At 34.5% G+C, this 17,475-nt stretch overlaps 4 protein-coding genes across 10 annotated transcripts; 1 reads left to right on the top strand and 3 right to left on the bottom strand.

The window, feature by feature from the left end:
- The first annotated feature begins 754 nt into the window (after positions 1-754).
- Positions 755-5,726, top strand: LOC118055188 (GCN5-related N-acetyltransferase 5, chloroplastic). Of its 6 annotated transcripts, none has more exons than XR_004688623.2 (4): positions 755-1,493; positions 2,383-2,688; positions 2,897-3,028; positions 5,588-5,726. XR_004688623.2 is itself a non-coding variant. In XM_035067003.2 (3 exons), exons 1-2 carry the CDS (start codon positions 775-777, stop codon positions 2,672-2,674), a joined length of 1,011 nt encoding a protein of 336 aa, XP_034922894.1. In that variant the 5' UTR covers positions 755-774; the 3' UTR covers positions 2,675-2,688; positions 2,897-3,187. The 6 variants fall into 6 exon arrangements, 1 of the variants encoding a protein (XP_034922894.1); XR_004688619.2 differs by having other exon boundaries at positions 5,573-5,712; XR_004688625.2 differs by lacking the exon at positions 5,588-5,726 and adding an exon at positions 3,937-4,074.
- On the bottom strand, positions 3,108-6,462 carry LOC118055171 (probable serine/threonine-protein kinase PBL28). Its single transcript, XM_035066989.2, has 7 exons — positions 6,339-6,462; positions 6,038-6,225; positions 5,554-5,752; positions 5,315-5,475; positions 5,049-5,153; positions 3,931-4,053; positions 3,108-3,823 (listed from the first exon to the last, which is right to left on the bottom strand). Exons 1-7 carry the CDS (start codon positions 6,406-6,408, stop codon positions 3,587-3,589), a joined length of 1,083 nt encoding a protein of 360 aa, XP_034922880.1. The 5' UTR covers positions 6,409-6,462; the 3' UTR covers positions 3,108-3,586.
- A 2,572-nt stretch (positions 6,463-9,034) lies between these two features.
- On the bottom strand, positions 9,035-14,491 carry LOC118055163 (WAT1-related protein At3g28050). Of its 2 annotated transcripts, XR_012170631.1 has the most exons (9): positions 14,155-14,491; positions 13,997-14,059; positions 13,802-13,915; positions 12,034-12,265; positions 11,784-11,942; positions 11,413-11,564; positions 11,069-11,249; positions 9,755-9,892; positions 9,035-9,299 (listed from the first exon to the last, which is right to left on the bottom strand). XR_012170631.1 is itself a non-coding variant. In XM_035066984.2 (8 exons), exons 1-7 carry the CDS (start codon positions 14,331-14,333, stop codon positions 11,096-11,098), a joined length of 1,053 nt encoding a protein of 350 aa, XP_034922875.1. In that variant the 5' UTR covers positions 14,334-14,491; the 3' UTR covers positions 9,580-9,892; positions 11,069-11,095. The 2 variants fall into 2 exon arrangements, 1 of the variants encoding a protein (XP_034922875.1); XM_035066984.2 differs by lacking the exon at positions 9,035-9,299 and having other exon boundaries at positions 9,580-9,892.
- A 703-nt stretch (positions 14,492-15,194) lies between these two features.
- LOC118055153 (probable long-chain-alcohol O-fatty-acyltransferase 5) lies at positions 15,195-16,532 on the bottom strand. The gene has a single exon (XM_035066977.2). The coding sequence runs from the start codon at positions 16,340-16,342 to the stop codon at positions 15,296-15,298; it is 1,047 nt and encodes a 348-aa protein (XP_034922868.1). The 5' UTR covers positions 16,343-16,532; the 3' UTR covers positions 15,195-15,295.
- Positions 16,533-17,475: the final 943 nt, after the last annotated feature.

Here is a 17,475-nt window from a genome sequence, read left to right as displayed (position 1 = left end):
CATGAGGGATATTGCAAGTGGCAAGGACTTGAGTGAAAGATCAAGAGGCATTGGGCTCTAAGCTAATATTAGTCGGCGGTAGGTAGGTGGTGTTGGAAATATATTAATATATATATTAAAATTTATTTTTAATATTAATATATTAACATAATTTTAAATAAAAAAATTATATGTTTTTTAAAAATACAGTTCTAAAAAAACCCTACTTAATTCTCTTTCTTAAAAACAATCATAATTTATCTCAAACTTTTATGTTTTATTATTATTATTATTATAATTATGAATATTCAAGCATATATTTTAATTAATTAATTAAAAAAAAATAAATTTAAAATCTAATTAATTAAACTATACGTTACCTTTCTGCTTTTGATAGATGGCAATGATGCTGCCTGCTGTAAGAAACCCACGGCTTATAATTTGTGTGCATTTAGTAAAACGGTTTTTTCTAAAAATACTTTTAATTAAATATATATAGTTTTAGTTTATTTTTTATTTTTAATATTAATATATTAAAATCATATAAAAATACATAAAATAATTAATTTAATATTTTTTAAATAAAAAATTGAAAAAATAACTTGAAAAACAAAAACAAACAATTTTTTAAATAAAGGAAATTAGAAAAAATCTTCCTCGACTTTCTGGATTTGATCGATGGCGATAATATTGCTTGTGTTTATCTCATTAAAAAAAAAAAGAAAAAAAAGAAAAAAGAACAGAACAGAACTGGAACAAACTACCCTTCCTGTCTGTCTGTCTGTCTGTCTATCGATGGCTGCAGCAATCCCTGTCTCAGTTTCTCTCATTCTCTCCTCAGATTCTCAACCATCCCAAAGCCTGCCCGTAATTCTTTCACCTTCAAATATACAACACCCTTTCCTTTCTCTCCACAAATCTTTCAATTTCAGCTCTAGATTCCGTGTCTCCTCAAAATGTTCCTCTCCTTCTCCTTCATCCTCAACAACAACGACGACGACATCAACAGAAACAGAAACAGAAACATCTAGTGCTTCCATCACCTATTCATACCTTGAGGATTCATATAAAACAGGGAGGTTCTTGAGCAATGAAGAGATTGAAAAGCTTAACGCACTTCAAAATTTCAGATATTATCAACAACTGGAAACTGGGTCTATGTGTGTTAGGCTGATGAAGCCAGAAGAAATGGATATCACTGTTAAATTGCTAGCAGATTCATTTGTTGAGTCTATGTTGTTGCCTGTTGGTTACGTATCTTTGTTGAGGTACTTGGTGAAGCAGTACTTGATAGAAAGGAGAGCTGCAATGCCGCATGCCGTTACGCTTATTGGGTTTTATAAAGGGAAACAAGAGATGAATACTGGAGAAGAGAAGGAGGACCTCGAGGAGTTGGCAGGGACTGTGGAGGTTTGTTTTGACAAAAGGGGTGCTAATACTTCTCCTCCCACGCCTACCTCTCCAAAGAATGCTCCTTACATTTGCAACATGGCTGTTAAACAGTCACTTCGTAGGTAATTGATTTTTGCTTTTACTTTTTCTTTTTGTTTGGTGCTTAGAACTAGGAATTTGTAGTGAAAATATGGCAATTATACTCTTACTTGGACAATAGACATTTCTTGATAATCTTGTGAATTTTGTCTCGTATTAATTTATGACTAATGGGAACCTTCCGTAAACATTTAACTCTCAACCAACGACCGTTCTTTGTTCTGATTAGTTACAACTAAGTTTGAGAATGTGTGATTGTGAAACCATAGGATCACCGAAATCTTTCATGAACAAAAAATAACTTAAGGAAGATTGATAACATGTCCATTCAAGTCTTCGCTATCTGAGTATTCAAATAGGATTGGATTTTTAAGCTGGCGAGGATTTATGAGGATAATTTAGAGATAGACATATGGAATTCGAAAATCTTACTTGCATTCATGCCCGGATATGGTTTGGCTATTTCATCTTTTCTTTTTCTTGCGCTCTAGTTCTACCAGCACAAACACAACTTTGTAACGTGCTAACTAATTAAACAACACCAAAAGTTAGATCAAATTGATAGGAGGATGATGCTTTAATATATTATAACATTACCCGTTGAGAGAATTAGAACAGGATAACCTTTGTTACACTAGTATCACAGAGTATAGTTTAAGATTTTTGGATTTATGGTTTCTTTGATAGGCGGTGCCTTGTTTTACGACTTCATGAATTTGCCGATGCCTTCATGACATTTCCATGATCCACACTTCTTCAAAATACAGTTTATTACAATTTTATATGTTTATTGGTAGATTAATTACCTGTGCAAGATGACCCTAATCCACTAGACCAGTTTCAATACCTGCAGCATCTAAGTACAGTGTGTGGAACTAGAGTGGTTTAATTTAATGCGCGTGGAACTTCCAGGAGGGGAATTGGCTGGAATCTTCTGAAGGCAAGTGAGGAACTTATTTCTCAGATGAGTAGTGTGCGAGACGTGTACTTGCACTGCAGAATGATTGATTTGGCCCCCCTCAACATGTATACAAAAGCCGGTTACAGTATTGTTAAAACCGATAGCATAAGGGTCCTGTTGATGTTGCAGAGGCGCAAACATTTGATGTGCAAGAAACTTGCAGTCTTAAAAAATCCTTCTGAACTTGATATTCCAGGCTCTGATACGGAATTATCTTCACAATTGGACATGTTGAAATCATGACGTATGCTTCTAAGGTACATCAGACACTGTCTTGACTGGACACATAATTTTTCACGCAGCTCCCCTGTATTCATTTGCATTTGTTTATCATCTACATCGGTCCTTTACTTTCTCATCAATCTCATGAACATCTTTGTTTTCAAGCTTTTTCTTCTTGTTGTTACGATATTTGAATTATTGTCCGCAGCACTATCCTTATTCAAGATTTGGATTCTGGTTCAGGTCCTTCAGGGTATAGTCTGGCCAGCTAGTGGTGATTATCCAATTTGGTTGATTTTGGCCAGGAATTCAATCCGATGGTCTGGCATCTCGTTGTAATTTATCATATTTATGGGGAAACCTATAGTGCTACAGGTAATCTGCATCAAACATATGAAAGGCAGAATGTTAATATGTTTAAGATTAAGCTGGGACATAAAGTAAAACAAGAAAAAAAAAAAAAGGAATTCAGTCCCTCTAAATTTGGTTATGAAATCTCAATGGAACCTGCCATATTACAACTTTTATCAGCTGAAGAATGTGTTCTCCATGTTTCAACATGACATTAATATACAAAAGTTGTCATTAAGTGGAAAAAATAATTAAAGCAAAATGTTGATGCTAGACACAACCAGATATACAAATAATGTTTCTTGCTGATTGTAGTAGGTTCTCAGTTGTTTGCTCTCTGCATTTTTATGGTTCAAGTTCCTTACCTTAAAACCATGTTTTTTGGCCCACCTTAAAATTTTCTGCTGTAGTTAAATTACCAGAATTCTTTCTCCAGAATGAATCATTTTCTTTGTTGTGCGCTTACACTTTTAAAATCATAGGTCTGTTGCCTTCCAAGTTTTAGTAACCAAATGAAGCAAAAATAGAGGATCTTTATTGTTGATGTGACATTTTCAATACTGACGAGCCATTGGGGTTTTATTAGACCATTTTGAAAGTCATCATGCCCTTGCCGATGGGTTTTGAATTTATATAAATAGTTGTCTGGAGTTCTTTCACACATTCGGCCATGGAGGGTCTCTCGCTGCTCTCAATGCGGATGCAGCGTGAAGCCAATTTGGCAAACATGGCTATAGATTCCAATGTGTATGAACTCCGACTAAGCTCTGGATCAATTACCTTGCGTAGTTTCTTCCGATCATTCAAAATATGCCTAACCTGAAACGTAAAGGATCATTTAATTAGTATTTCAGCTATGATCATGGTTAATCTTCTCTAATCCTTGAAACTATAGCAGAAAATCTGTTGGGATGAATTTGCCGTACCTGTAGGACAAGGTTTTGATCACTCGGTCCCTGGTTCAAGTCCACCGCTCGACGTCCAGTTAAGAGCTCAAGAAGAACCACTCCAAATGCATAAACATCACTTTGTAAAGTGAGGTTCCCTGTCTGCCATTAAAAGAAACGGGCTAATCCTCAGATCTGACTTGCTAATCAAGCTAAGTAGCAAAAAGTAGGACTGAAGATTGTTCTGCAATAGTTCTGACTTCATCTAAGGCGTAGACTCCAACTAATTAGGGATTGAGGAGTTCAAGGCCTAGGTGCCTAACTAAGCTGAGTTAAGTTGATAATGAAGAAAGATGAGTTTTCATTGTACTTGGTTCAAAAAAAACTTGATGTTTGCCAGAGATTCTCAGATCCTTGCCCTGAAGGATAATTTGTTTTATTGTGCTGCTTTTTATTGAAAATGTTCTGTTCAAGAGTAGAACTTGGGTGGTGATTAATATGATTCTAGGCAGGCTGAGTTTAGAGAGTTTGTGGTGTAAACGTTCCTTCTGTTTGTATTTATTTGATAAACAAAATGGAACATGCAATGTTTGGTGTTTTATTATTTAAAATTGTCGCAACAACTGATACTTCTGTTTGACTTTGTAGTTGCAAATGAACCAAGAAATAATGCCAAGGAAAGTTGTGGAGGATAACTTTTAGTTTGTCTAAATGCATAGTTTTTATTTTTAGATAAAGATTACTTAGATCTAACAATTTGCTGCCGGTCAAATTTCCTGCCTTCTTTAATGTAAGACTTCACAGCTAGCAAGCTCTGCAGAGCTGCTAATCTGGTTTGTTCCTTGCTTGTGTTTCTTGGGAGCTTGGAGAAGTGAGTAATTAACTCTCAAGGCTAATTAGGTTCGTCTAGTTAGAACTCATAATTCTTAGCTATCAAGAAACATTTCTTCCTCGTACAGACCTGTCTAATCACCATGCTTAAGTGAGGTTGCAAACTGGCCATGGCTAAATATGTTAAACAGGTATTATTGTGATGGCTAAACATGAACCTTATATCTTAATTACGAGCTTATTCATGAAAAGAAATAGAAATTGTTGTTAAACAACAGTAATCGCTGTTTAGACATGCAAACAAGAAATTAAATAAAAGTGCTTACTGATGTATACTCGGGATCAAAATACCCAAATGTTCCGAGAACTCTTGCAGTCACAAATGTCTCCTGCCCCTCCGGCATCAACTTCGCAAGACCAAAATCAGATATCTGTAAAGGATAGGGATACAAAGTTTAACTATATGCTTTTCATTGTGATATTTGTAAGTATCAATTTTTTTATCAGCAGTAATTATGAACCTCCCTGGTAATATGGGACATAAGCATTTGTGGGTTCGTTGAGATTTATTAGAAAGACTCATAATTGTTACCTTTGCTTCAAAATTTTCATTTAGAAGAATGTTGGTGGACTTGAAATCTCTGTGGACAATTGGTATGCCAACAGAACTTGAATGTAGATAAGCAAGTCCCCTTGCTGCTCCGAGTGCCACTTTTAACCTCGAGGGCCAATCTACTTTTGCCTTTCCAAATCCTAGAATTCAGATGCAGATTACTAGATGTGCAATTAACAAGTGGGGAATGAGAATAGGATTTTGAGTGATAAACTGACCATTTAAATGATCCTGCAGATTCCCATTTTGCAGATATTCATACACCAGAAACCTGTGCTTCCCATCAGCACAATATCCAATCAAGGAAACCAGATTTGGGTGCTCAAGCCTGCTCAAGATGTCAACTTCTACACGAAACTCCCGTTCCCCTTCAGCTTCTTTGAATGTTGGCAGATCCATTTTCTTGATTGCTACAACCTTCAGATTACAGAAGAGAAGCAAGCTTGTGTGTTTTTCTAAAACTGGATTCAACTCTTCTTTGTTTTATCTCTTATAGTATATAGGAACTAAATTTGCTGAAGGTTTCCGAGAACTGAGAACTAAAACTGCATGCGTGAGCTATATATCTATTTGGGAAGTTCAGAATTTTAGCCTAATTGTCATTACAGACTTTTATTTGAACGATCATGTTAAACAACCATATCACAGGCTTCTTTTTTTTTTTTTTTCCAAGCATGATAAAATTCTGTTAGAAAGAAGTACCTCTCCTGACCGCAGGATGCCCCTATAAACTCGGCCAAATCCCCCTTTTCCAAGCAAATATTTTTCACTGAAAGAGCACGTTGCCTCTTCCATTTCCTTGAGTGTGAAAATCGATGATCCATGGCTTCGCTTTGTGGTTTGAGTTGCTTGGTCTTCAAGTTGCCAAAACTCCACAGGTTTATAAACCCCTGAAAAGTGGGTGCACAAATTTTCAAAATATGAAACTGCTCTTTTTAAATTTGCAAAATTGGGTGAGAAATTTTGGAGGTTATCAAAAGAAGAGGAGAGTAGGAGGACGTACAAGGGTCCGAGTGATCTTGGGACTTCCTTCTCCGTCGCTTGTTCCATGCTGAGACTAACCCGAAAGGCATAATGGTCTTCCTTGGGTAAATTTAACCTCTGCTTAAATCTGAACTCTTATGTTTTAATTACGAAGTTTAGTTGCTAGAATGTCAGTAAATACTATGAGGAAAATCATCTGATGAGTGCGTGAGCTTAGGAGCTGGGTTTTGGGGGAGAGATGTGTCAAGAAAAAGAAAAAAGTTGGGGTACAAGCAAAGAAGGGGTTGCTAATGTGGTGTTTTCGGCAAAATGTACCTTTGGATTAAGAAATAAGATTTAAAAATAACTTGCTTTGGAAAAATACACATTTTTACAACAAGAGGAAGTTATGTATTTATCCTTGCAGACTGATGAGGATTCCAACTCTGCCTTTACAGCTTAATAATTTTCAATGCTATCTCGTAGGAAAAATAAATTTAATATTATTTTTTAGGGTTAAATACCTGATGCAATTTAATGACGAGCCCACTTTTTTTTTTATATTATTTCTCTTAAGTATTTGTGTGTGTGTGTGTGTGTGTGTAAAGAAAACGATGAAAAAAAAAAGTGAACTTTCAATTAGATTTCGTTAGCTGTTTAACAGTTATGGGGAATATTGAAACATATTAAAAATTATTGTTATAAAATTGAAAAATATAAAACTATAGAGTAGAAGCGGAATTTTGATGCATTGATATGAGCAAATTTGAAGTTTACCAAGGCAAACACATTGACCCATGCTGCCAATTGTTTGTTTTTGGGATTGAAATGATGTTTTATGATTTTTTTTTAAAAAAATATTTTTATTTAAAATTAGTTTTTTTTATATTTTTTTATCATTTTAATATGTTAATGTCAAAAATTATTTTTAAAATTAAAAAATTATTTTCATTCAAATGTGTTAAGTACTCTCTTACTTTTGTTCTTTGGTGCTTTTTAGGAAGTGTTTTTAACTTGAAAAAATATCAAATTAATGTTTTGTTTTTCTATTATACTAATGTTAAAAAATAAATATAAAAAAATTATTTTAATATATTTTTAAACGAAAAGCTATTTTAAAAAGTATCTTGCCCCACAATTCTAAATATACATTATAAAAATATTAATTTGATATTTTTTCAAGTAAAAAATTATTTTTAAAAAAAACATTAAAAAGCAGAAGCAAAACCTCTCCCAAACTTACAAAGTTGAACTTAGCAACATGACATTAACTATCATTTCATTTTTTGGGAAGCTTGGTGATTAGTATTGTTTTAGATTTTTAGACGGGGCTTCAATATTGGCCTCTGGAAGTAAAATCACACCAAATAGATTGCTTCAATATTTTTAGGTAACCAAGACATCATTCACCAAAATAGTTTTTTTTTATATATAAACCTAAAATATTATTGCTCGTATATAAAATCTATCTGTTTTTAGATCAGCCTTAAATCTCATTAATTATATTGTTTCTTGAAGCAACCTCGAGTCTATAGTTTTCTTTAGGGTAATCTATAGGGTTTTGGAAACTTTCTACATGACATCACATATTCTATGTGAGATTCTTGATTTGCTCGAGTCTTTGGGGTTTAATGGGAAGGATTTATTTAATTAGGATAAAATGTGTATATAAATCTATTTGTTTTTATATTTTAAAAATATTTTTTTTAAAAAATAAAATTTTATTCTTTTATTTATTTTTTATTTTTTGTGTTTTTACATCATTTTAATGTATTAATATAAAAAATAATAAAAAATATTTCCAAGCAAAATAACATTTTAAAAAATAAACGTCATTATATTTTCAAAAACATCTTATAATTGCTATCAATCATCCATCATCTTATTAATTGACAAATAAATTAACCTTAATAATTATGAATCATGACCTTTTGACCAATAAATTAACTTAGAAGACTGCTAAAACACCTTGCAAACAAAGTTCCAAAAATCATTTATTCGAATTTAAGAAAATTACAGAAATTTGTATTTTATCTTTTAGTTTAAAGCCTTGAAACTCTGAAGTTTAGCAATGATTGGGGTTCAAAATTGATAATCTGGTATGAATGAATTCATGGTAATAATACATTTCATTTGTTTGTAGTCTCGCTACAAATAGTAAAAGATGAGGTCTGGATCTAAATAACCTATAGCTCACGTATAAGATTAATAGAAAAAGAATAATGCTAAATTATTAATAAAATACTGCTAGAAAAAAATCGCCACGTTATTTTATCTTGAAAAGGATAACAATAATTATTTTAAATTTAAATATAGATAGTACAAAAAATAACCCACGAGTATCCATCGCCATGACATTCCCAGAAAAAGATAAAAGGAAATATTAATCCCATTGCAACGTACATCTCTTTCTTGAAGGTTTGTCACACCATCTAGTCACATGCTTCGTAGAACACAAAAAGAACGAAAAATCCTGCACGCTTACAATCTGTTCTTTAATTTCTAGGATACGTAGACAAACACGTAGTACTAGTTTAACATTACTGTAACTCTTACAATTACAATTTAAAAAAACATTAAAAAAAGCTATAAATTAAAGTTTTTTCAACTATAATTTCAAAAAAGATTTTTCAATAGAATTTATATAAGACTTTAGTGGTGAATGTTGTTTAACAACACTACAAAAACAAACTAAGCCTTGGTGATTGTCCTTGGCCATATGACCAAATTCTAAGCCTCAAAGATCTCGGGGCCGGCGGTGTTCTGTTAGGTGTTTCCGGTTTCAATCGTCGCCATCCTAATCACATCACCATTTCTAGCAACTCACCACTCTTCTAACAAGTCATCAGTAACTATCAAGTATTATCCTTCAGCCATATCTAAATTAATGAATCGAAAATGGCTTCCATTATCTCCTTAAGAAACATGGGTACGACCTGAGCTATTTTTCCTTTTGAGAAATTACATATTTATTTCATTTCCCATATGAAAAGTTCAGCGCCTGACAAAGAAAATATCCATATAAAATAGAAATCAGAAAGTTCTTTCAGGTCATGAACATATCCGTCTCTTCAAATTGACATTCCTTTTCTAGACACTGATGTCAAAGGAAATGTGATATGGAGAAAAAGAAAGTCCATTCATTCTTAACTCAGAGCAACCTGTGGATCACGCGTGCAAATTCTGCCTTCATGATATCATACATATTTAATTATATATATTTAATAATATTTTTTAAAATTTATTTTTGACATTAGCATATCAAAATGATTTAAAAAACATTTAAAAAAAAATCAAATTTTTTTGAAAAGAACGGTTGAACCGCACTACCAAACACCTCCTATACAGGTGAGAGAACAATACATAATTGTTAATTAACAATCCAATAAATGTGGAGATTTTCAACAGATATTTAACCAGGATGAATTTCTTTCCCTTTTTAGGAAGTGAGCTTACCCTGTGCATTGCTGTTGGGTTCCAACTCTATTCCTCCTAGACATTAATCATCCCACTGAAGAAGGGGCTGACCTTCCTGATCTCACGACCCGAGTGTCTAAATACTTTGGTCATTCCACAAGCTGATATCTCTCATCTCTACATTATCAGAAACCGATGTGTTTATGCATTTAACATAATATTTTATCTGGACTTCTTCCTCCAGTTATAGACATACAAGAAACATGAGATGTTATCATTTGTAAATTCAAACAGCTTTCACGCAATGACTTTGTACAACTCATTATAAAAGGGAAGAAATAAAGAACAATACTAGAAAATGATACTGACACATTGACAAAGAAAAGCAGTAAAATATTTTCTAATTATTTTATCAGTAAAATATTGAATTTCTTCAAAACAGCGTTTTTTATAACATTTAGACTAATGATCAAATTTTAACAGTTAGTATCAATGGTCAAATTTGACGACATGCCCTGATTTTCCCAAAAAATTATATTTTGAAAATACAGTAGATCAAATTGAAAAATTTTGTGGTATTTAAGGAATAATTAGTAGCATCCTGTTAGTTATTTTTTGAGCTCATTTTAAAGAAAGAAACATACAAAGAAGAAAAAATATAAAATTAATGACCTACAAAAAATAATAAGAATATCTTCACCTATAATATCTCTATCCTAGTTATATCTTTTTATTTTTTAAAAGTAGACTCAAAGAATAACTAATACAATACAACTACTTACTCACTGATCACCCATAAAATTAATCTATCAAATCAGAAGTCCAGGCCTTATCTTACCAATCCATATTTTAGGGGTAAAAAAAACCCCAGATCATATTTTAGGGGTAAAATACGCCATTAAACCCCAGATCATATAAGGAATATTTTTGGCTGGTTCAACGCAAGCAGCTCTAATCCAAACCCAAACCTATTCCACATTAAGCAACCAGATGCTACTATACTACTGGGTGCATGAGTTATGGTACAATGTCGATCATATATTCAGAATGTAATGAGATTCATTTTGAGTTAACAAGCTTTCAATTAGCTAAAAGCACGACTGATACATAGGAAATGACTCCACGAGCTCAGTTGAATAAGAAATTGGAAGGGAATTACGGATAAAAGAAGCCAGGTAATGAAGTCCTGAACCACTCAATTTTCAACATAATGCAAGGGCAGCTTTTAACATGGGTGCCTTCAATGTGCTTACAAGCAGGCTTGTGTGTCGATCAAATGTGGTGCGAGCACTTGTTTTTTGTGTATGCATTCATGCATGGGTATGGTTTGTAGGTAAAGAGAATTGAAATTACCTTTCTTTTGTTTGCTGTACAAAACTACTATGTTTCTTCTGCATGGCTTCGCAGGAGTGGGACCTTTTGGCTGCTTGATTCAAAGCTCCTTACCCCATCATCCACTCCCACCTTTTCTTCTTTGGCTTTTCCCCACATCACCGAATAGAACCCGATGACAATCACAGTTGCACCGACCAAACTAATTATTTCAACTAGAATGGTAAATGATGTGTCCTTGTGTCTTCTCTTTATTATAGAGAGAAAGATAATATAACAAGGTAGGAATAGAACCAACTTGGCAGCATGATAAAATATCAAACCTATTACCACCTTCAAACAAAAAAAGAAAAAAGAAAATATACCTTCCAAGATACAAAGTATCCCTTAAGCAGATGATACTAACAGCAGCTGCGATGACAATTCCCAAGGGCTTGAACATTGCAACAAAAACAGGTCCTGTCTTATGCAGGCACCAAGTAGAAACGCCAACTTGGAATGCAGAGCCGAAAACTCCCTGTGTTACAACTTATTAAAGTTTTAAGTCATTATTTTCAAGTTAAAGAAAAACAGACATCATTCAGAGAAGCCAAGTAGGAATGAGAACCAAAATTGCTTACACCAATCCACAATATTAAAGCTTGCATTGGTAGGTGCAAAAGAGATTAAGCATGTAGATAGCAGATTATTATGTCTTTTTCTACATGAAAAATATGAAGATTTTTTCACTGCTTACCGAATACACAACAGCAATCCATCTTACAGTAGGTTTTAAACTCCAAGCACCAGGGTCCCTCTCCATAAACAAACAAACTATTGTAGACAGAATGGTCACAGTGAAGCAGTAAAAAAAGACTACAATAAGCCCTGCTGGATATTTCTTAAGGATCAATGCCTGAAACATGAAGAACACTAGTTAGAAATTCTTTTTCTGTAACTGTTGAAACTAGTTTTCATTTTCCTTCGAGATTTTTAATAAATATTACCTGTATAATTAGCCATGCAGAAGCCATAACACAATCAACTGCAAGGAGCAGTCCTCCAATAATCCAATTTTGCTGCTGCGAGAGAAGCTCATGAGGCAAGTTTGAAGTAGAGGGTGCCATCAGAAGTGGGGGGCCCTTATAGTAACAGACAATGAATGCCCCTGCAACCGATACTATTGTTCCTGTTGATTTAACTAAGGCACTGGAGCTCCTCCAGTCAAGTTTCTCCATCCTGAGACAACCGGTCAAATAGATTTATACCCATGTAATGTTTATGCTAATTTATTTCAATACTATTTCCCAGTAGCATCTCCAGTCTGCAAAAATTTCGCTGCTAGTCTTAATCAAGTATTTCAGCTCTATTAGAGAGCAGCACTTTTGTTTTGTTTTTATTTTCCTTTTGACAATAGAAATTCTGGACAAAATGGAAACAAAAACAAAGCAGCAAAAACATAAGGAAAGAAAAGAAAAGAAAATCAGATTCCAATGTCAAGGGAGAGCAATGGAGAGTAAAGCGACAACAGACAAGCTCCAACCTAGTGGTTCTTTGCCAACATAAAAAGGAAATTAAATGTACAAGGATAAATTTCTGTCTAATTTTAATAATTTCATTCTTAGAGAATTTTTGGTGAGTGAAAGATGGAATAGAAGTTGTAAAATGGAAAACCCAACTGAAGTTGATATTTCCATTGCCAACCTAAGAAAGCTGCTCTAACTTGTAGAAGCACTGGTTCCTTGAAAAAGGGCTTGGCTTTATTTAGAAGAATACCCTAGAAAACAATGATTTTGCAAAAACCAATAAAAACCTTTGAAAAAACTCAGGGCATAATCTCATGCACAAAATGAAGTAAACTAGGTGAATCTCTCTGCTGAATCACTAATTAAAGTAAGATCCATAATAACCTGCAGGCTTCCTCCATGACACGATCTGAGTACCCTTCATTACTAGCCCGGCCATTAGTAAGTAGGTTGCAAGTTCCAACGATGTCCAAGAGAAAATCTCCCACTCCAGCTTTCTTGTGATGAAAAATCACAATGAATCTTTAAACATCCAATATAAATAGGATCTGAGGGAAAACAATAAGGACCTGACTTGGAAAGGGCCCCTCAGATGCTAGCTCCTAGTGTGTATTACCGAATCAAAAAAAGCTAGAACTTCTATTATTGAGCCTAGAACATATTTAAAGAAAAAGAGAAGAAAAAATCAGATGTAGTGGTAATGAATCAAAAATTTCTTGTTCCAGCTTCCAAGCCCTACAACATGTCTATTGCTCCTAATAGTATTCCTTCTACAGGTTTGTCAATAGCTCTTGGAAGACACGTTCTCCAAGAGTTCTCTCAGTGATTGAGGAATTTATTTTTCCCCAGCATTGTGTTCAAGGCTCAAAACAGGATTCTGATTACTCCAATATGACCTGGTCAGCCTTCTTGATAGGTTTTCCAAGTGACTGGAAATTAAAAATTGAGCTGCTTTAACTTTTAACTAATCAGAAGTTGGACATCTTTGGATGCTGCCTGCCCCCAAAATCCGATAAGAATTTTTTTATCTAATAGCTATAAAAATCAACAGTATCAACATGCACGGACCTGACTTTTTTTCCATCTGAATTAAATATTTAAATGCCGTTAGTTTCATGAAATACCAGATAATATCATACTCACCGATAGAAAAGAAAGGAAATATGGACGTCAATTCTACTTTAAGAGTTCATCATAATTCATGGAAATCAAATTCAGTGAGTAAGCAAAATCAAGAGGAGAGGTTAACCTGAAAGCAACGGCAAGTATGAAAGTAAGACCAGGAATGAGGTTGAGCATGGCAGTGCCAAGTGTAGCAGAGCTCAAGTTAATCCCAGCATACCCAAATATCTGCGCCAACCAGCTGAACAAACATAGCAAATCATCCCAATCAAAACCAAATAAAGAAATAAAGACTCAATCAAACAAAATCAAAATCGCATACCCAAATAGACCAAGCAAGAAGAATCCACAGAGAATAGGGAAGGTGAGTGGAGGTCTCTCTGATCTGAAAAATTATGTAATCAAGGAATTTGAAACCCAAGAAAGAGAAACAACTTTTATTCAATAATAGCGCATGGGATGCAATGAAAAGTAGAATACCTGTGAAGGAAGAAAGAAGAAGGGAGAAGAATGAGGGAAGCAAGGGCATTGGAGTAAAGGACAAAGATGAAATTGGGCATGCCATCTGACATGGCTGCTTTGCTTAAAATCATTAGCCCAACTTGTGCACACTCTGCCATTACCATCCCCACGAATGGAACTGCTGCTTTCAAACCCATTTCCACTTAGCAGCAAGACAGCTGCAGCGATGTGCTATTAATGAATGAACTCCATACGTTGAATCAATATTCAGACAGGCTTTTCGGACCTCCTTGTCCCTATCACGAGGACCCCGTCTGGCATTTCGTTCCGTGTGGATAGATTTTGATTTTTTTATTTAAAATTAATTATGATGGTATTAAAAATAAATTTTAAATTTTATCACGGGTTTTTTATTTTCTTGTTAATTAGTGTATGATTGTCTAAGTTAAACATCAAATTTCACTGTACCGTTAAATATTCAATATACTTTTGTTTTTTGTGGCCGCCAACCTCCACGTGGACTTTAAAATTGCCTGTTGTCCTGTTCTATGTGATTTAGAATATAAATAAAATAAGTCTGTATATATATATATATAAAAAAATACTAACCCACCACCATGATAGTATTCCGTAATATTTTAATTTAAAGTTGTGTTTAGTTTGATATTAAAAATTAAGTGGCAGGGTTGTAAAAAATCAGTTGAAATGTGAATTGTTATGGCATGTTTCGCAGTGTGGTAGCGGTTGCTTTTCAAATAGTTTTTTATATCGAAATACATGTCGATAATGTTTTTTTATTTTTTAAAAATTATTTTTGACATCAACACATCAAAACGATTTAAAAAAATACAAACCAAACTTAATTTTAATAAAAACAATAATAATTCAAATTTGCACCAAACGCAGAGAAAAAAGGTGAAGTGTGAATCGTGGCGGGCGTTTGGTTTTTTAGTAATTAATTAGATATAATGGTGGAGATCAATATATATTAAAAAAAAAAAACTAAATATGATTTTAAAAAATAAATAATAAATGCTAGTGGAACCCAATAATAGATGTAAAATAAAAAAGAATGATCCTCTGCCACACTGATAAAGTTTCCCAGCACAAAAGTCAAAAGAGGTTAAATACAATTTTATGCAACGTAAGAAATACAGCATCAAATTAACTTTCCTATCCATTTGAGGCCCTCTTCTTTCACGAAGTGAAAAAACATCTTGCACTCCTCGATTGCGTGTTCGTCGGCACCCGATCTAATTAGTGGCGGAAAGAATAGCCACATGGCTGTCATCATTACGAACCCCACCGTCAATGGCCCTGAAACCGCCCAATGCAGCTGCCATCTACCCCCAAACCACCTCTTCATAGCAAGCTCCACGACCAAGCACACCCCTTGCAGCACAAAGAACAGCGTGACTTCCCAAGAAGGGCTTGCGCGTGTGACGCGGTAAAATAGGAGCTCGTGCATGAGACCGGAGACTAGGAAACAAGCCGCCACTGCCGGGAGCGGGGCCCACTGACCTAGCAGGGATCCCAAAGAAGACCTCACGGGTTTGTACACGGTATGGCGCAGTAGGTTTGTTACCATGAGGTTCCACCTTCTGCCCCAGAAATCTTGCAAAGATGTTGACAAATAAGGCTCATTGGACGGTGGTTCTAGCTCCATGTGTAGTATGGCATGTCCCGTAGCGTTGAATACACCGAAAATTATGTCCACCAACAAGTATACCATGCAACAGTACAGAGCAAGGACCAATTTTTGGTGAAACCTGCCCTTGTAATCATTCACGCCAACTAAGACGGCAAGAAGCAAGACTTTCGTCGCCAAATTCAGAGCTAATTTCGGTGAGTTTTGGGGTGTTTGAGAAGATGGGTACTTTTCATTTTGCTTTATTTTGATGGGAAGGAGAGCTTTAGGGATGAATTGAAGGAGGGAGTTGGATTGGTCACACGAAAGCGGGCCGTGATCGAAGGCAAAGAGGGCAAGCTTGAAATTGGCTAACCAGGAGATGAACAAGGAGGCAATAGCATTTGGAAATAAGTAGGAGAAGTAGAGAGGAAGGGTTATGAAGAGGTAGAAAATGGGAAGGAGAGAGACAAGCCTAAGCTTACCTTTTGGGATCTTGGATGATACGAAATGACAGTAGATTAAAGATGCCAAAACTGAGAGAGATGCCTTGATCAAGTTCTTGATTTCCCCCTCCATTCTTGCCTGTTTGTGTGTTTTTCCGTTTCCAATAGCTTGTAATTTGTGTCTGCAAATGGCTTTTGATTTTGAGAATGCCACGATGACATATACCTCTTTGTTTTTATTGATCGTCCACCTTACACAGCCCCGGTCACTTCGGTGCGCTGCCGACTTTCTTTACCACCGCACTACCTGACAAATCCTAAAGTATACTTTCTTTCCTTTCGGATACAAAGAATGTGATTCCATTTTTCACTGAAAAATCAACGGTGTTAGAATTTCTTACATGTATTATTTATTAACACACTTAAAAGTACTTGACATTTCAATATAGCAATAAACACGGAAATGGAAATCCTTTTTCATTTTTGGTACTCATAATTTTAGATATATTTTTGTTTTTTATAAAATTATTATGATACTCAATTTAAAAAAATTATGAGTTAAATTCTTTAATTTATTTTTTATTTTTTATATAATATTTTTTACTTGGATTTGATAGGTTAACTTGTATTGGGAATTTCTGAAAAATGTTTCAGATCACATGCCTTGTCGACAAATCTTAAGCACCAAAAACTTGCTTTGTTGAGATACAAACAAGGCTGGGAAACACAGAAGCCCAGCGTCCACCCAGAATAATATTAATTTTAATATATAAGTCAACAATAACAAACAATAACAACTTTCGTTCCCTGCAGTAACAATTGACTAAACTAATATATTAATATATATTTTAAAAAAAAATAAATAAAGGGGTAATTACCCCCCCCTGTGGCTCCGACAGGAGGCATCAGAGTTTTATTATCGCACAATCTTTCCCGGTACTTGTGGTGTTGCATGTGATCTCATTTTCACGTGCTTCAGGAAACTAGGGTTACATTTTGAAAATTTGCAAACTTTTATCACTTCTGATCAGGCCCCTATATCTCACAAGACTGACATCGTGATCTCTGCGTACCTCGTGTGCCAGGCGAGCAGCACTGCCTTATCTCACATTCTCAGTGAAATCCGGACCATGTATTAGCTTAATTATACGTTTTCGATAATCAACAATACTAGTTTACTCTAAATGTGTTTTCGGAAAATAAATCCATACATGCTTGTACTTGGGCTTTCTTTACTTTTATATCTTTTCTCTTTTTTTAAAAAAA

Source organism: Populus alba, chromosome 8 (genome assembly GCF_005239225.2).
Source record: "Populus alba chromosome 8, ASM523922v2, whole genome shotgun sequence".
Classification (NCBI taxonomy): domain Eukaryota; kingdom Viridiplantae; phylum Streptophyta; class Magnoliopsida; order Malpighiales; family Salicaceae; genus Populus; species Populus alba.
The sequence above is the reverse complement of the archived record's forward strand: the minus strand, read 5'-3'. Positions and strand labels throughout refer to the sequence as shown.